This window comes from Aspergillus puulaauensis, chromosome 6 (genome assembly GCF_016861865.1).
Source record: "Aspergillus puulaauensis MK2 DNA, chromosome 6, nearly complete sequence".
NCBI classification, from domain to species: domain Eukaryota; kingdom Fungi; phylum Ascomycota; class Eurotiomycetes; order Eurotiales; family Aspergillaceae; genus Aspergillus; species Aspergillus puulaauensis.
In genome coordinates this window covers 3,484,703-3,500,911 of record NC_054862.1, presented here as the reverse complement: position 1 = coordinate 3,500,911, position 16,209 = coordinate 3,484,703, and the positions used below count along the sequence as shown (strand labels likewise).

Genomic DNA, 16,209 nt, shown 5'->3' with positions numbered 1-16,209 from the left:
TAACAGTCAAAAGCAGCCTCCGCAGGCTGTTCTGGAGTGGTGTTTAGGGCGCCCTAGATTGCCGAATTCGGTAATCCGAGTCTGAGACCTGGCAACCACTGTCAGCCATGCAATATCAGATACTTAGGGAGAATACAAGCACATAGTAGTTATAGAGCACCCTGTCGACTCATAAATACATGGTTTATTCCGACTTGCTGCTTTCATTCGCTTGTCACAGTCACTCAGTAGCCAAGTGTATATATCTTGGGTAGCCCTATCGTCATACACACTACAAGAATCATGTGCTAAATGCTGTCACTAGAAGCATCGGGGGTCCCCGAATCAAGCCATACCAATTTGTTTGCTGCTGCCTGGATAGCCATCTGGTGAGTCAAGCGTGGGTACTTGAAAGTTTTCTGGCCCCGGCCCACCGTGGCTATCCCCGGGGTCCTCGATCTCATTTCGCACTCTGCTGGTGTCCACCACGTCCAGCCAGTCAAACGGTCGTCTTGGCTGCTCGATACAAGCCTTCGTGCAGCCGAACAAGCTTTCATTCAAGCTAGCCAAGTGTGCGGGTCTGCAAATTTTCTGTCTCCGAGAGTTCTCGGCAGCATCAGTTGATAGCTGTCAGAGAAAAACCGCAGCAGAAGCAGCAGGGTATCAAATGTATTGGCCGCTCCTACGGCGTTTTCATGTTGCCTTGCCGGCAGACTCCCACTATACTCAGTGCATGGTCTGACATGGCTATAAACTGAAGAACATATGACAACTGCTATAACAGATCCATCTTGACCCCAAGGTCCTCGTGCTAGAAAAGCCTGACACAAGGTGGCTTCACCGGCGAGATCGTTATCCCACCTTTCAAGTATCTCCTATAAGTATGAGGACCAGCCCCGATACCAAACTTCGCATGCGAATCCTCCAGAAAGTGCTCTCTCCTGTCAATCCCTCTCCCTCATCCACCACGATGTCTTTCAACCCCAGCGCCGTGGACTTGGATTCCGCGGACCCAAGAGATATCATCTGTTACTTGAATGCTGGCGAAAACGACTACGATGGACGCATGGGTGCTCGCATCTCTGCCATTTTTGTCATCTTCGTCGTGTCTACCGCGGTGACCTTCTTCCCTGTGATCGCCAAACGCAACCCCCGACTGCATATTCCTCAGTATGTCTACCTTTTCGCCCGGTACTTCGGTGCAGGTGTCATCGTCGCCACCGCGTTCATCCACCTTCTCGATCCTGCGTACGACGAGATCGGCCCGGCAAGCTGCGTGGGCATGACCGGCCACTGGGCAGACTACTCCTGGTGTCCTGCAATCGTGCTTGCCTCGGTGATGGGCGTCTTCCTTTTGGACTTTGGAGCTGAGCGCTACGTGGAGGTCAGATACGGAGTCTGCAGGGAGGATCCGGAGACATTGGTGACCAGCACCGCAGACAATGGAGAGGCTATCCCCGCGCAGGCCGACCGTAATGCCAAAAAGACGGACGATGCGCTCGAGGCTCAGTCTCTGGATTCCGCCTGGATCGAACGCTCCTTCAAGCAGCAGATTGCGGCCTTCCTGATCCTCGAGTTCGGCATCATCTTCCACTCCGTCATCATCGGCCTGAACCTGGGGGTCACTGGCGACGAGTTCCCAACCCTGTACCCCGTCCTGGTATTCCATCAGTCCTTCGAGGGCCTGGGTATCGGAGCCAGAATGTCGGCGATTCCCTTCCGCAAGGGAAGCTGGCTTCCATGGGTCCTCTGTCTGCTCTACAGCCTCACGACTCCGATTTCCATTGCCATTGGCCTCGGTGTGCGCACGACCTACAACTCGGGATCATACACTGCAAACGTTGTTTCGGGCGTCCTGGATGCCATTTCAGCGGGAATCCTGATCTACACAGGCCTTGTCGAGCTGCTCGCCAGGGACTTCCTCTTCGACCCGCATCGCACCCAGGATAATAAGCGCCTGGTGTTCATGGTGATTTCGCTGCTATTAGGAACAGGAATCATGGCGCTCCTCGGAAAATGGGCATAATCATGCTATCGCCGTTTGATATCCAGTGTACTTCCTAAGCAGAGACTCCTTGTCCGAGTTCCATAATCTGGCAGTTTCTCTACTCTCCCCTCCTTGAATTTGTTCTCAGTGCACATCTTTCAATTCATCTACATTCCTTTACCAATAGTATCGTTATATAATAAGCAATAAAATATTTGATTTCCATGATGTGGTCTTGTATTGGGTATTTCCAAGACGTGTACATCATTGTGGCGACCTAATTCTCGTAACTTCTAGGCTCAACCAGATTGTTCATCGACGACGAGTCTGGCAAGTCTCCATCATGCTTTGGCACATCTCGCCGCCGACTGACTGGGGCTTCTGGGGCAGAATTCTGTTTCTTGGACAGCGAGGAAAGAGGCATCGACGACATGTAATTGCTGAGAGATCCACTGACGTGCTTCAGCCACACGGCCTTCAGAGAAGGTGCGTTTGCTGCCATGATCGCCACATTCAACTCTGCTGCCGATATTATCACCATCTTGCCGAGAATATATGAGAAATCGGGATTCACCGCGAACTCGTGGAGGACGATGAGGCGAAGGCAGGACACGATTACGGCGACGCTTCCAACTGAGACGACAGCAATAACACCCAGGCGCCGTGAGAGACTGGCTTGCATGTTCCACAGGGGGCGGATGGGAAGCGAGAGGATGATAAAGTCGGTGAGGATGTTCTGCAAAGACCCATGAGTGGTTAGCTCACAATGTACGAACAAAACAGGGACAGGCCTTACCAGCGAAGCGGGCACATAATAAGTCACTGCGGTTTTAAGGCAGCTTGCATCGGGATACATTGTCGGGTTCCAAAACGCTGGCAGAGGACGGCATTGGAGGCAGTACAAGAGCCAAATGGCCACCGCAACCGCGAGGTTCAGGACCATGGTGGCATAGACGCTGTACGTGAACGAGGTTTTATTTGCGAGCCGGAGATAGAACTGGAGGAAGGCGTGCTTGATGATGAGATGCATCCAGATGTACAGGATTTCCTCTGCAAAGAGAAGCTTCGCCGAGGGGAGTTAGTGACTGACTCTTAACCCTGTCTATCAAACCTGGGAGGCTTACCTTTGGGAGCATGGCCTGGTGCTCCATCGAGACCTCAGTCGTGTGTCTATTTGAGAAGCTTTGATTAGTATGTCACCAGTAATTATGAGAGCCTTTCACGAACAATCCACCGCCGTAGTAGAGAAAGACGCAGAACAAGCCCTGCTGGGCTGTGTTGAATATCTGGAGTGAAGGTTAGAGGCTTGCTCCTGCATTGGGGCAACAGGAGAGCGTACAAACACAAACACCATCCACCAGTCGTCTCTGCCAAAGCTCTTGATGATGCATTTCCGTGAGTACATGCGCAGGATTGTCGTGGTCAAGGACAATGCAAAGAACGCAAAAGACGCGCCATATGCGGCTGGCTGGAGTGTCTCAAACATTGCAACCAAGGGCTTGCTCAGCCTGTCAATGGCTCCACTCCTTCTGGCCCCGTTATTGCGGGAAAGAAGGCATTTTATACTGCTCAGCGGATTGATCCGCGAGATTTCAACCCGCCTGGGCCCCTGGTCCCAACGGCCGTGCAGAATCCGACACCTCGGCCACTCGCAAAGTTGACAGGCGAATAGAGAAACTAACAGCTTGGCAGTTTCGCGGGCTTCATCCGGCAGCACTAAATGAGCCGTTGCGCAGTGCCATATTCCTGTTGGAGGAGGCTAGATCCATCGCGCGCTGCTAAGAGCCCAAGCAGCCAATGGCTCTCCACCAGATTCAAACCGGTTGCCGAGATGACAGGGGCTGGAGACGGTTCGGTCCATTCTCCACGCGATATCAGCCCAAGTCTCCATGAATCCTGACTCGTTCTGGCGGGCTCGTGGGGAAGTCCTTGCAGGTTGGGGAGTTGGCCGTTGCGGTGCATTAAAAACACACCTTTCCCCTCATTCCCCCTTTCTCGTCCAATGTCCAATTCTTCGCCAAAAGTTGACAGCAGATATTCAGGGTGTACCTAGGGGAACTCCTGTCAGTAGAACCGCTGCAAGATGGGCGCCACGACCATCCTGGCGGCCCTCCTCAGCCCCGAGCCCTCGCGAACTGCGCTCACTTTCCTTGCCCTTGGAGCAGCGTTCCACCAATTCATCCGAGTGGGTGAGATTGACAATCGGCTCAGACTCCTGACATCTTTCTACTTGGGAGGTTTCCTAGCGTTGTGCACTGGCTACGTCTACCTCTTCTCGTTCAGCTGGTCCCGGGCACTTGCAGGCGCGATTCTGGCCTCGCTATCCTTCAATTGTGGACTCGCAGCTAGCATCGTGCTCTATCGATCTTTCTTCCACCGTCTTCGCCGCTTTCCTGGGCCATGGACGGCCAAGGTGACCCGCCTCTTCGCGGTGGCGCAGGCCACAGAGCGGACGCAGTACCATATCGACCTGGACACGATGCATCGCAAGTATGGGGACTTTGTGCGTACAGGACCAAGAGAATTATCCATAAATCGGCCATCGGCAGTTAATCTCATGGGCGGGCCCCAGTCGCCCTGCACGAAGCCGACCTGGTATAGCCATGTGTCTGATGATAATACCCAGATCTCGCTCAACTCAACCCGCGACCCTGATGTACATCGTCGGCGCCGGAGAGCATGGGACCGGGGATTTAGCATGAAAGGTAACAAGATTTGATTGATGTTTTCGTGGTTATCCGTCTCACAGCTAATCCTAGCCGCGCAGCATTGCCCATATACGAGCCTCGTCTTCAGCACAAGGTGGACGTTCTTATTTCACAGATCCGATCCCGTATCGAACAGCCTTTGAATATCTCCCAGTGGACCATGTACCTGGCCTTTGATGTCATGGGTCTGGTCGGGTTCTCCAAGGACTTCCGACAGCTCGAGGAGGGTACAGAACACGCCGCGATCAAGGAGCTACACGGGCAAATGCTTATTCTTGGGATCTTGAAACCCGTTCCCTGGGTCTTGACAATCCTCGGTGCCATTCAGGGACTTGTTGGCAACTACGGACAGTTCATGACATACTGTGCCGACCGCATAGCAGAGAAGAAAGCTGTTGGTCATCCCACATGTATAAACCCCTACTGCGCATTCATTCTGACCCCTTGCAGGAATGGAAGGCATCGGAGAGTAAAGTCCCCAAGGACGTGATTTCCTGGCTGCTCAAGGCTACCGACGAGAAGGACCAGTCAGCTCCTCCTGGGGAGCAATCCCTTAATGAGGATGGTCGACTCATGATCATCACGGGGAGGTAGGTCTGCCCTCTCTTCATCTCTCTCCTGCTCGTTGTCTTTCTTGAACTGGGTGAACTTGATTCTGATATTCGCGCAGCGATACCACCGGTGTGGCTTTGGCAAACGCATTCTACTATCTGGCCAAGCATCCTGCAGTGTATCAGAGACTACAGGCCGAACTCGACGGGGCTTTCTTCAAGGGTGCTCAAACATCGGACTTCAGTAATGAAGCTCTGCGCCGTCTGCCGTACCTGGAGGCGGTCATCAACGAAACCCTCCGCCTCAAGCCTGCTGTCCCTAGCGGCCAGCCCAGGGAGACACCTCCTCAAGGGCTCCAAGTCGACGATATGTGGATTCCAGGCAATACAATTGTCGTAGTCCCCCAGTACGTGATCCAACGAGATGACCGCTATTTTCCATCCGGGTCAGACTTCATCCCTGAACGGTGGCTCGAGGCGAAGGACAAACTGATCACGCATGAAGAAGCCTTCTTCCCGTTTCAGATAGGTAAGAAATTCACAAACAGTATCCATAATAGTGAGCTCATCGTCTGTAGGTCGTTACGGCTGTGTAGGGAAGCAGCTGGCCCTTATGGAGATGCGGCTTGTGATAGCACGCATTGCGTCTGAGTTTAATATCTCATTTGCGCCTGGTGAGACTGGCGAGGCATTTGATGGAGATGCAAAGGATACATTTACGTTCACTGTAGGGCCGCTGATGCTGAAGTTCCAACCGCGTGAGGCTGTAGTATAGTATATCAGTATCTATTATATAGAAAACGCACGACTCCAGGACAAAATACCACAAGGGACATGTAACATTGTTATTAGCAGTCGTAATCCAACAGATCCCACTGCTGCCAGTGTCAGTCTGAGGACCCGGGCCGTTGGACCTAGGGATTCATGGAGTCAAAGGATTAAAGGATTCAATTTAATCCTTCAGCCTTGCCAGGATGGGAGGGCGATTAGTGAGGTGTAAATTGGTCTCTGCTCCAATTTCAATGGTCTGTGGCAAGACCGTGTTCAATAACTGCTATTCGGGTCTATGGACGGACTCTGGCTTGTATCTTCACTTGCTTTCCTCCTTTGCTTCGTCGCCAATCTTCTCCAGTTGTTCCTTTCGCTTCTTCAGCACTTCCTGCAGCTCACCCACGGTGTCTCGCAGAACGTTCTCTGCATCCTTGCCCTTCTTTGCACCGACAGTGTGCAGTGACTGCAGCTCGTTGAGCACGTCTGAACCACCCGGGACGAGGCTGGACCACTTGTCGAGATCAATTCCTGCCGTGTCCTTGGCCTGGCCTGCCTTCTCCTTGACATATTTCTCCACATCGTCTGTCTTGCCAGAAGAGGCGCTGTCCTTGACCAGCCCCCAGAGCTTCGAGAAATCGCCCTTCTTCAAAGCGTCGGCGTTGTCCTCCACCAGCTCTTTCACCTTGGGGTTCTTGTCGAGGTACTGCTTGTATTCATCCATGCCCTTCTGCCACGCCTCGTCGCCCAGTTTTTGCAGTTTGTCTCTTTTCTCCTGTACCAGCTTCCGGATTTCTTCAACAGACTCCGTGCCGGCGCCTCTCTTGATAATGTCGGTTATCTGCTGCCAAGTCCGGTTTGCCTCCTCCTTTGCCTGTGGCCCGTAGGCATCGCCCATCTCCTTCAGCTGATCAAAGCTACCGCCAAACTTCTCCTTGAGCTTCGGGTGGTTGTTGATGATGTCTCCCGCAGCGTCGCCGGACAGGTCCAACAGCCGGTTGAGGTGTTTTTGTAAGATCTGAAGCCCCTGGAACGCAGTGTCGACATCTGCACCACCCTTCTTGGACAGCTCCTTCATCTCAGCATATGCGTCACGGATGATGGAGTCGAACTCGCCCCCATGCTTTCCCTTGACCGTTTCCAGGTTATCGAATAAAGCGTCAATGTGGCCGCGGGCGCCCGGAATGAAGACGGCATAGCTCTTGGTGGTATCACGGAACCACTGCAAAGCCTTATCGGGTTCAGGGGCATTCTTGATTATGCCTTGTTTAAGCGAGTCGGCATAGTCCTGGGTCTCCTTGACAGTCCTAACGGCTGCTTTGGCTCCAGAGACCCGATACCAGACGTAACCTGCACCGAAGGCCACTGCACCGCCTGCAATCCCCCCGACCAAAGCGGAATTTGTTCCCCCCGAGGCCTGACCTGGAGAGGTAGACTGGAAACGAGCGTTGGGGCGACTGGTTTTGGGTTTGTACAGTTGGCAACGGCCGCAACGGGCGGCGGTTCTTGACATTCGACTAAACATTGTGAGTTGTTTATTAAGCTTCGAAAATTGTTGAGGGTAGGGTTGCGTGAAGTTGAAGAGAAATTGTTTATTGATCTGTGGTGGTGGTTTTGTACGGCGAGTACTGTGTCACTCTGACGTCTTCGATTTTCCTTGGAAGTCCAGACTGTTCCTGAGCAACTGACGTCGACCACAATTGATTGTTGATCCGTCTGCAGGATCGATGCACATCGATTCTGTTGACAATACTTGCTGACCACGCGTGAAACCCGACCCAGCTCGCGTGTCGTTAACTGTGTCTGCTACACCGGTCGCATCGAAGACACTGCTGCAGACAGTCTCCTCGGTAGGTTTGTCGTGCTTGACAAGCCCAACGAGGCCTTGTACAGTCAGAACGTAGACAATGCGTAAAGTAACCAATTGTCTGGCTTTGACTGCCTCAGACAGCCTCCCAATCCATCGCGTCGACGATAAAGTCCCAGTCCATGGCGGACGAACCCCGACCGTTGCGAAGGGTGTCATGCTGCGCTGCATGGGTTTCAGCCAGGCGATAGCCATCCTCCAGGCCATCGAAAATCTCGGCGATGATTTTGTCTAGATCGTAGCTGTCCAGGGGCATCACTCGGTCGCCTCTCATTGCTGAGCGCAAGTCCTCGCGTTCTCTCTCCTCCTGCGACAGGTCTGCCGTCTTCCAGCGATTGCGCAGCTCCTTTGCGCGTTTCAACTGCCTGAGTCTCTCGCCAGACCCAAGAATATCACGCAGGGGGCTTGCTTTCGCTTCCAGCGCGCCGAGCACGTTCGCGTGGTAGCTGTGCGAGCCAGCCCGGTCCTGGTAGCGCGACGCCCCGGAGATTGTGACGCCAAACACGCCCAACAAGTGCACCAGCGCGCGTTCCAGAAGCGCATAGTACTCGTGGAAGTCCAGTTTGAACATGATCTCCGCGTGGGCGATGTCAATGAGCGGGTCGTGCGTGGTGGCCAGGCGATAGCCCTCCGCCAGGAATGGGAGCTTCCATTTCAGGCGCGCCACAATTTTCATAAAGCGCGAGAGCTCTTCAGACGCAGAAAGCAGGCCTCGTCGGTCTGGCGGTTTCTGGCTGTCGCTGGAGGCCGGGGCCCAGCGCGATTTGGACAGGCTGGACATGTTTGGAGAAAGAAAAATAAAAGAAAAGAAAAGACGAAAATAAAGACAAAACCGACAAGCCACACAGCACAGCCACAGCACCACTATAACAGATTCACCAACAAATTCACTAACGAGAGTACTATGGCTCATATTATTTGTATTTTCTTGGGAGTGAAGAAGTCAAGAATATAATGGTGACTCGTTTTACATTTCAGACTATGGACATTCAACATGGTGAAGCTGCAAGCTACTTGTGCCTGCATATATATATCGAGGTATGACCTTGACTATGAGGAAATTATCGAAATACCATTCGACCAAAACCACCACCAGTGGCTATTAGGCGTCTTTTTATTTTGCATTATATGCCAACAGAGATCACATTTACTCGTCACCCCCATCATCCACTACAGCCGATGGTTCCTCGCAGTCAGGGCAGTCACCGACGCCAGCAGAGAACATACAAACGAGAAAACTGTCCTTGTTAGCCAAAACCGCAGCTGGTACTATGCCATAGACTTACTGTAGGCGTGCTTCAAACCGGCAACGTAGCTCCCAACAACCGTCTCGCGCAGAGTTCCTGTCAGGCCCGCAATGTATTCAATACTCGACAGCGCGCGGCGAATAATCTAGGCACGAGTCAGTATGATCAGGATGATCAGTATTCGGTTGGTTTCAGCTCACTTTCCGTGCGCCCGGCCCATGCAACTGGCTCTGTAGTTGTCTCCTGAACACCGTTCCCAGCAGCGTATAATTCGACGTGATCCCTGCGGTAATAGAAAAGCTGAGCAGCAAAAGATACCCTCCAGTGGCCATTGCAATCTCCTCCGGCTCCAGAAAAGCTGTCATGCTCACGAATGCCGCCGACGACGCAGATCCACTGCCCACCCCCCCAAAGACTATATACAGAGACTCCCAGAACCCGGTGTGTCCATTCCATCGAGTAACTTGCAGTACGTACGAAATACACGCGATAAGGCCTGCGGCAACCAGCACCGGCTTGTAATTGCCGGTTCTTCGAATAAACATCCCAGACGCCAGGCCACCTATGGTATTACCAGCAACGGCAGGAATCAGATGTGCACCCGCAACAGTACTAGATGCTCTCGCGGTCACTTGGAAGTATAGCGGCACAGTAAACATCATTCCCACTTGTGCAGCAACCTGGAGCGAACTGACCAGGTAGCTGGCCGCGACATTTGGGCGGCGGAGGATGTGGATGTTGAATATCGGCTCGACTGCTACGTGGAGCTCAGTGTAGATGAACAGTGCAAGCGTCAACGCTGCGCAGCTGGAAAGGACTGCTGTTGGCAGCGATGCCCATGCGAATGACTTCCCGCCCTGGTCGAGAAGGAGGATGATGGCAGCAATGCTCGTGGCCAACAGGAAAGCACCGCGGAAGTCGATCCGGCCAATTCTGGATGCATTGGACGGCGCGTTTGATGAAGCAGGTGGAGTGAGCTTGAGCTGAATGATAACAAGAATGGCAGCAAGCCCGAGTAACGGGGCTTGCAAGAGAAACGCCCTGCGCGCTGACGATCAGTATGTGGACTTCATCTCAACGGTTTAGACTTACCATCGCCATCCAATGGTGTCTGTCAGGACTCCGCCAACGGGGCCTCCAATGCTGCGGCCGAGGGTCATGGACACGTTCACAAAGGACCGCCACTTTGCGACCTCTCTTTTAGCCACAATGTCTGCGAGGGTCAGTAGATATCGCAGCAACAGGGCTAGGAAACCTACCGGTGATGATGATGGAGCTCATGGTCATCACCCCAGCACCCCCAATACCACTGAGAGCACGTCCCAAGATGACAACCCACATATCTGTTGCCAGTCCACTACAGGCTCGATGAGTTTCCGAATGCATGCCTGATCAACCTGGTCAAAAACTCACCAGACCACACACCCCAGGGCAAGGAAGAAGTACGACCAGAGCAGGAGCGGTTTCCGGCCATAGACGTCGCTCAGTTTGCCGTACTGCAGATGTCAGCGTCATTCTGCGATATAAGAAGCATATAACAAGGCAATAACTGACCATCGGCTGCGCAACACACACTCCGAGCGTATACCCCGTGGACAGCCAGGCAGCGCCCTGCAAACGATTGAACTCGGACGAAATGCGCGCCGTCGCGGTCATGATGAGCGTCGAGTCGGCATTGGAGATGAATTCGCCTGGTGGTCAGCGACTCAGCATACTGTTCTCTACTGTTTTTTTAGGCCGCTGGTACCTAGAAGGAGCACGGCAATGATGCTGCCCACGCTGATCGACGCCTCGACTGGCGGCTTAGACGGACTCGGTGGTACGGCATCGTTCTCTTCGTCGACGACAGCATGACTAGAGGCTGGCTGCTTTGTGGTGTCGGGAATCAGCGGCGTTGTCTCGTCGGGGGCGGCCATGATGCAGAGAGTCGTGTAACAGCCATAGCCAAAGCATCAGCACGAAAAACTTTTGTCAAAAGCATCGGACATCGGCGATAAGCGTGAGTCAAAGGAACGCAAGCACGCCATCTGAGTTGGAGTGTAGAATCTGTGGATGGATGGATGTCAGTGCATCAATCGGGCTAAAATGGCGACATTCTCCACCGTCAGAATAAAGTGGGAATAGCTTCACTTCGTCACAACACCAACACACCAACACCTCTCCATCACCTCTCTCTCCATCAACCAATCCCATCATGAAATTGGTTTCTCATACATTATGCATCTTATCATTACTTGCAGCAGCGCGTGCGACCGGCCTTTTCCCTGAGCTGCAGCAAATTCTGAGGCCAGGCCCAACACAAGCAGCGCCCAACTTCATCTTCATCATCACCGACGACCAGGACCTGCAGCTCGACTCAGTCGACTACATGCCATCAACCTTAAAGCATCTCAAGCAAAAAGGCACCTTCTTCCGCAACCACTTTGTCACCACCTCTCTCTGCTGCCCGTCGCGCGTCAGCCTGTGGACCGGCCAGCAAGCCCATAACACGAACGTCACCGACGTCTCTCCACCATACGGTGCGTGTTTCCATCCAGATCATGAACTCTCGCTCACTCTCTCCCAGGGGGCTATCCCAAGTTCGTTGACCGCGGCTTCAACGACGACTTCCTGCCGGTTTGGCTGCAGGGCGCGGGGTACGACACGTACTATACTGGCAAGCTGTTCAACGCCCACACGGTCGATAACTATCACAGCCCTTTTGTTAACGGCTTCAATGGCTCCGACTTCTTGTTGGACCCCTTCACCTACTCGTATCTAAATAGTACCTACCAGCGCAATCGCGACGCCCCCGTCAGCTACGAGGGCCACCACACCATCGATGTCATCACCGAGAAGGCGCTGGGGTTTCTGGACGATGGCCTTAATGGCGACAGGCCCTTCTTTCTCACTGTTGCTCCGATCGCGCCTCATTCCAATGTCGATGTGGGCAGATTCCGAGAAGAAGCTCCTACGGTGATGACCGAGCCCATCCCTCTGGATCGTCACAAGTCATTGTTCAGGGATGTGAAGATCCCTCGCACCGAGAATTTCAATCCAGACCAGGTGAGAAACACAAAAGCACTCGCTGTTGTCAATAATTAACTGTCTCAGCCGAGTGGAGTCAACTGGATCAAGACCCTCCCCAAGCAGGACCCAGCGGCCATCGAATACCACGATCATTTCTACCGCCAGCGACTGCGTGCTCTGCAAGGCGTGGACGAGCTTGTTGACGCGCTGGTTACGCGTCTTGAGGCCAGCAGCCAGCTCGACAATACGTACATCATCTACACCTCCGACAACGGCTACCATATCGGCCAGCATCGCTTGCCGCCGGGAAAAACCTGCGGGTTTGAAGAAGATATCCGCGTGCCTTTCTTCATCCGCGGCCCTGGTGTACCGAGCAATAAGATTGAAAATGCAGTTACTACACACATCGATTTAGCGCCCACCATCTTCGACCTTGCGCGAATCCCACTTCGAGAGGACTTCGACGGGACGCCGATTCCGCTGCCTGGTGCGTCGGATACCGTCCACCCACGCCATGAGCATGTTACTGTTGAGTACTGGGGACAAGCTTATCTAGAGGGGGAGAAGGGCGCCTTAAGTACGCGAGCAAGGGTCGACTCTAGAATCAATTGCTGACAGCCCCCTCCAGGCAATCCTGAGAAAGTGCCGGTTTTCGCGAACAACACCTACAAATCCGTTAGAATCATCGGCGAGGAGTATAACCTTTACTACTCCGTATGGTGCTCCAACGAGCACGAACTTTACGACTTGACGGTGCGATACCTAGGCGTGGCCTCGTCATATTTAGCCTGCTGACTATTTCCAGACCGATCCGCACCAGTTAAACAACCTCCACACGAGGGAATCTGGGCGCGATAGCGATGTCAGAATCCTGGGGCGTAGTCTCTCTCAGGTAATCACCAGACTAGACTCCATCCTCCTCGTCCTCAAATCCTGCAAAGGCACCACCTGCATAAAACCATGGAATGTCCTACACCCAGGTGGCAATGTGCAGAACTTGCAGGATGCGCTGAATCCGCTGTATGATGCGTTCTACACTAGCCAGGCCAGCGTCTCGTTTGATCGCTGTGAGCATGCATACATTCCCGAGCTAGAGGGGCCGCAGAAGGCGCTGCCATTTTCGAGATACGGGTTGAACTGGGACGTCTGGACGTGATATAGAGCACATCTGCATGAAATGTATATAGAAGAATAATGCCTGGTCCAGTTGATGTCCGGTGTATGTCCATCCATAATAAAATACAAATCTTGAATTCTATGGCAGCAAGACATGACAGCGAAGGCGAGACCACAGTAGAAGACCCACAGTCTAGTCTAGAAGTATACGATAAAATAGCGCGAGTCAAGCATGGCCCCAATATGCTAAGGCTAAGCGAGGAGACAATGGAGTCGCCCATGATTGCGCCATAGCTCCATATATTGTCGACAACATCGCCCGGTACCTGGTATGCCCGCAATCAACGTAATCTCTGATAGCTCGGCAGAGTCTGCAGATAATGTCGGCATATATAAACTCGCGTCGTTGGCCGGAAATGCAAAAATCCCGTCAGACTGTATCAGTTTTTGACCATGGCTTCAATGAAGGAGCCCAAGTTGGACGTCGACGTTGTCGACAGCGAGAAGAGTGGTATTTCCATAGCAGATAGCTACCACAATGGCTTGGATGTCGCGTCCAGTACCATTTCAAAGGACTGGGATGACAAGGAGGAGAAGAGGCTCAAGTTCAAGTACGTGGCCGGTGCTGGCCTCCTCCATGCAGTTACTGATGCGTAACAGAGTCGACACGATCCTCTTGCCCATCCTGGGCCTCGCCTTCTTTGCTCTCCAAATCGACAGAGGAAACATCAGCGCTGCCCTCACATCAACCATCACCGAGGACCTCAGCATTACCACAAACCAAATCAATGTCGGCACCCAATTGCTGTCGGCCGGCATAGTCATCAGTGAGATTCCATCTAACGTGATCCTACAGCGCGTTGGTCCGCAGAGATGGCTGTCAGCACAGCTCTTTGCCTGGGGCTTGGTGGCCACATTCCAAGCATTCGTCCAGTCCTATCCGGCATATCTGGTGACAAGATTTCTGCTTGGTCTCCTGGAAGGCGGTTTTATCCCGGGTGCGCTCTACTACCTGTCAACATGGTACAAGAGGGAAGAGAGCAGTCTTCGAATCACCCTCTTCTTTTTCGGGCAGATGTTTTCAGGCGCAACGTCCAGTCTGATCTCAGCTGGGCTCCTGACACTGTCTGGTAAAGGCGGTCTCGCTGGCTGGAGGTGGATTTTCCTCAGTAAGTCTCCTCCCTCTTCATGGGTGGCTGAGTTAACGAAATTATCAGTTGAAGGAGTTATTACGCTCGGTATTGGAGTTATCTTCATCCTCTTGGTGCCGCCCAAGGCCGGTGACGGACGACCGCTCGTCAGCGCTGGTCGCTGGAGTTACTTCACTCCTCGCGAGTCTCATATCGCTATCCAGCGCGTCCTTCTCGATGATCCAAGCAAAAATGCTGGCCATATCAAGATTACTGCGCGCGATATCTGGAATACCGTGCGACAGCCACGGATCATCCAACACTTTTTCATCACCCTGGTTGCTATGTCTGGGTTCCAGGGGTTGACACAGTACACTCCAAGCATGATCAAGTCATTCGGTTTCAGCGCAGTGCGAGCGAATGCTTTGGCATCGGTGCCGGTGTACTGTGGCATGTTCTGGATTCTGATACTGTCGTATCTCAGGTAAGCCTAAAAGCTCCGTTATTGTTCCCAACCACGGGCCGTTGAGCTGATGCGATGAAAGCGATAAACTTGGCCACCGAGGTCCCTTCGTCCTCATTGCCATTACATGGAATGTCATCGCATATGCCTGCCTGCGAGTCACACCGGCCACTTCAGACCGGTGGCATCGGTACGGAGTCATTGCAGTCGCCAATGTTTCCTACGCTAGTATGCAGTAAGTGAATACCCAACACCCATGCCGTTGCAAAACGGAACAGACTCGCTAATCGAGTGTCTCCAGCGTTCTAAATATCGGCTGGCTGTCGGTATACTGCAAATCGCCGCAAGAACGGAGCGTCGCCATGGCGTAAGTTCCTTTCCATTCGTCCCGTTCCCAAGAGGATGCTAACACCAACAAGACTTGTCATTATGGCCGCAAACTGCGCGGGAATTTCTGGGTCGCAAATCTTCCGAACCAGCGATAAACCTCTGTATCATCATGGCTTGACGGCCATCTGTGCTTTGGCCGCGGCATCGTGGGTGCTGGCTCTCGCATTGAATCTGCAGTCCTATTTCTGGCATCAGCGGGGGAAAACAAAGGTTTCGTCAGGCCAAGTCTGAGAAATCGCGTCAATCTGTGTTGTATAATAATGGTATAAATTGGATGTCGTGATCTCATTTAGATACAATAAACAGCGTCATGGATATCTTCATGTCGAATTGCGCGTCGTCGTCGCAAACTCGAAATTGGGCCCTTTAGTGACACGTCCGACCGTAGCATTCATTGAGTTATCATTCCTCCTTTACCCCCCTGTCCTTATTCTGGCGAAGCACCGGGGTATAGCCGTGGATTGGTCGTTCAGAGTTCGTCCTTGGGAACGCCCTCAATCTCAACCAACTCAGTGTCGAAGATCAACGTCGAACTCGGCGGAATGGGTCCAATGCCTCTCTCGCCGTATCCATACTCAGGAGGAATCGTCAGCTGCCTCTTCTCGCCAACGCACATATCCAGGAGACCCTGGTCCCATCTGCTCTGCGTCAGCTGTCCAAGTCCTCCGGCATCCAGACCAAGCAAGACCTACCCCTTAATGACTCTCCCAGAGCCAAGCTTGAAGCCCAATGGTGTACCCCTGTTGTAGCTCGCGTCGAATTCGGATCCGTCAGAGGCGAGTTTGCCCCTGTAGTGCATCTTGACGTTGTCGCCTTTCACGGTCTTGCGGTTGCACTCGACGGCGTGGGTGGTTTCAATGCCGAGGTCGGCGGCATGAGTGAAGCCCGCGAGGGCGAGGGCAACGATCGTAGTGAGGGCTGGGATGCGCATTGTGTAGATTGTTAAGACGGTGGAGGAGGATTGGTGGTGGTTCTGGAGTTGTTGTTGCTGTTG

The 16,209-nt window shown here is 53.0% G+C and overlaps 9 protein-coding genes across 9 annotated transcripts; 4 read left to right on the top strand and 5 right to left on the bottom strand.

The window, feature by feature from the left end:
- Nucleotides 1–862: 862 nt before the first annotated feature.
- zrfA (high-affinity Zn(2+) transporter ZRT1) lies at nt 863–2,005 on the top strand (the record flags this gene model as incomplete). Its single annotated transcript, XM_041694774.1, has 1 exon — nt 863–2,005. The coding sequence occupies one exon, from the start codon at nt 863–865 to the stop codon at nt 2,003–2,005; it is 1,143 nt and encodes a 380-aa protein (XP_041560570.1).
- Nucleotides 2,006–2,243: 238 nt separating this feature from the next.
- APUU_61431S (uncharacterized protein) lies at nt 2,244–3,452 on the bottom strand (the record flags this gene model as incomplete). Its single annotated transcript, XM_041694773.1, has 5 exons — nt 2,244–2,702; nt 2,763–3,029; nt 3,091–3,136; nt 3,194–3,252; nt 3,306–3,452. The coding sequence occupies 5 exons, from the start codon at nt 3,450–3,452 to the stop codon at nt 2,244–2,246; spliced, it is 978 nt and encodes a 325-aa protein (XP_041560569.1).
- A 597-nt stretch (nt 3,453–4,049) lies between these two features.
- APUU_61430A (cytochrome P450) lies at nt 4,050–6,000 on the top strand (the record flags this gene model as incomplete). The annotated part of the gene is made up of 5 exons (XM_041694772.1): nt 4,050–4,671; nt 4,734–5,068; nt 5,125–5,264; nt 5,345–5,754; nt 5,804–6,000. The coding sequence occupies 5 exons, from the start codon at nt 4,050–4,052 to the stop codon at nt 5,998–6,000; spliced, it is 1,704 nt and encodes a 567-aa protein (XP_041560568.1).
- Nucleotides 6,001–6,315: 315 nt separating this feature from the next.
- Nucleotides 6,316–7,518, bottom strand: APUU_61429S (uncharacterized protein; the record flags this gene model as incomplete). The annotated part of the gene is made up of 1 exon (XM_041694771.1): nt 6,316–7,518. The coding sequence occupies one exon, from the start codon at nt 7,516–7,518 to the stop codon at nt 6,316–6,318; it is 1,203 nt and encodes a 400-aa protein (XP_041560567.1).
- Nucleotides 7,519–7,936: 418 nt separating this feature from the next.
- Nucleotides 7,937–8,641, bottom strand: APUU_61428S (uncharacterized protein; the record flags this gene model as incomplete). Its single annotated transcript, XM_041694770.1, has 1 exon — nt 7,937–8,641. One exon carries the CDS (start codon nt 8,639–8,641, stop codon nt 7,937–7,939), a length of 705 nt encoding a protein of 234 aa, XP_041560566.1.
- Nucleotides 8,642–9,030: 389 nt separating this feature from the next.
- Nucleotides 9,031–11,023, bottom strand: APUU_61427S (uncharacterized protein; the record flags this gene model as incomplete). The annotated part of the gene is made up of 8 exons (XM_041694767.1): nt 9,031–9,098; nt 9,147–9,252; nt 9,308–10,148; nt 10,200–10,320; nt 10,367–10,464; nt 10,521–10,603; nt 10,662–10,798; nt 10,855–11,023. The coding sequence occupies 8 exons, from the start codon at nt 11,021–11,023 to the stop codon at nt 9,031–9,033; spliced, it is 1,623 nt and encodes a 540-aa protein (XP_041560565.1).
- Nucleotides 11,024–11,301: 278 nt separating this feature from the next.
- APUU_61426A (sulfatase family protein) lies at nt 11,302–13,272 on the top strand (the record flags this gene model as incomplete). The annotated part of the gene is made up of 5 exons (XM_041694766.1): nt 11,302–11,626; nt 11,674–12,152; nt 12,201–12,693; nt 12,745–12,869; nt 12,922–13,272. The coding sequence occupies 5 exons, from the start codon at nt 11,302–11,304 to the stop codon at nt 13,270–13,272; spliced, it is 1,773 nt and encodes a 590-aa protein (XP_041560564.1).
- A 413-nt stretch (nt 13,273–13,685) lies between these two features.
- APUU_61425A (uncharacterized protein) lies at nt 13,686–15,446 on the top strand (the record flags this gene model as incomplete). The annotated part of the gene is made up of 6 exons (XM_041694765.1): nt 13,686–13,843; nt 13,893–14,401; nt 14,450–14,846; nt 14,908–15,060; nt 15,127–15,192; nt 15,245–15,446. 6 exons carry the CDS (start codon nt 13,686–13,688, stop codon nt 15,444–15,446), a joined length of 1,485 nt encoding a protein of 494 aa, XP_041560563.1.
- Nucleotides 15,447–15,684: 238 nt separating this feature from the next.
- Nucleotides 15,685–16,146, bottom strand: fkbp3 (peptidylprolyl isomerase family protein FPR2; the record flags this gene model as incomplete). The annotated part of the gene is made up of 2 exons (XM_041694764.1): nt 15,685–15,853; nt 15,908–16,146. 2 exons carry the CDS (start codon nt 16,144–16,146, stop codon nt 15,685–15,687), a joined length of 408 nt encoding a protein of 135 aa, XP_041560562.1.
- Nucleotides 16,147–16,209: the final 63 nt, after the last annotated feature.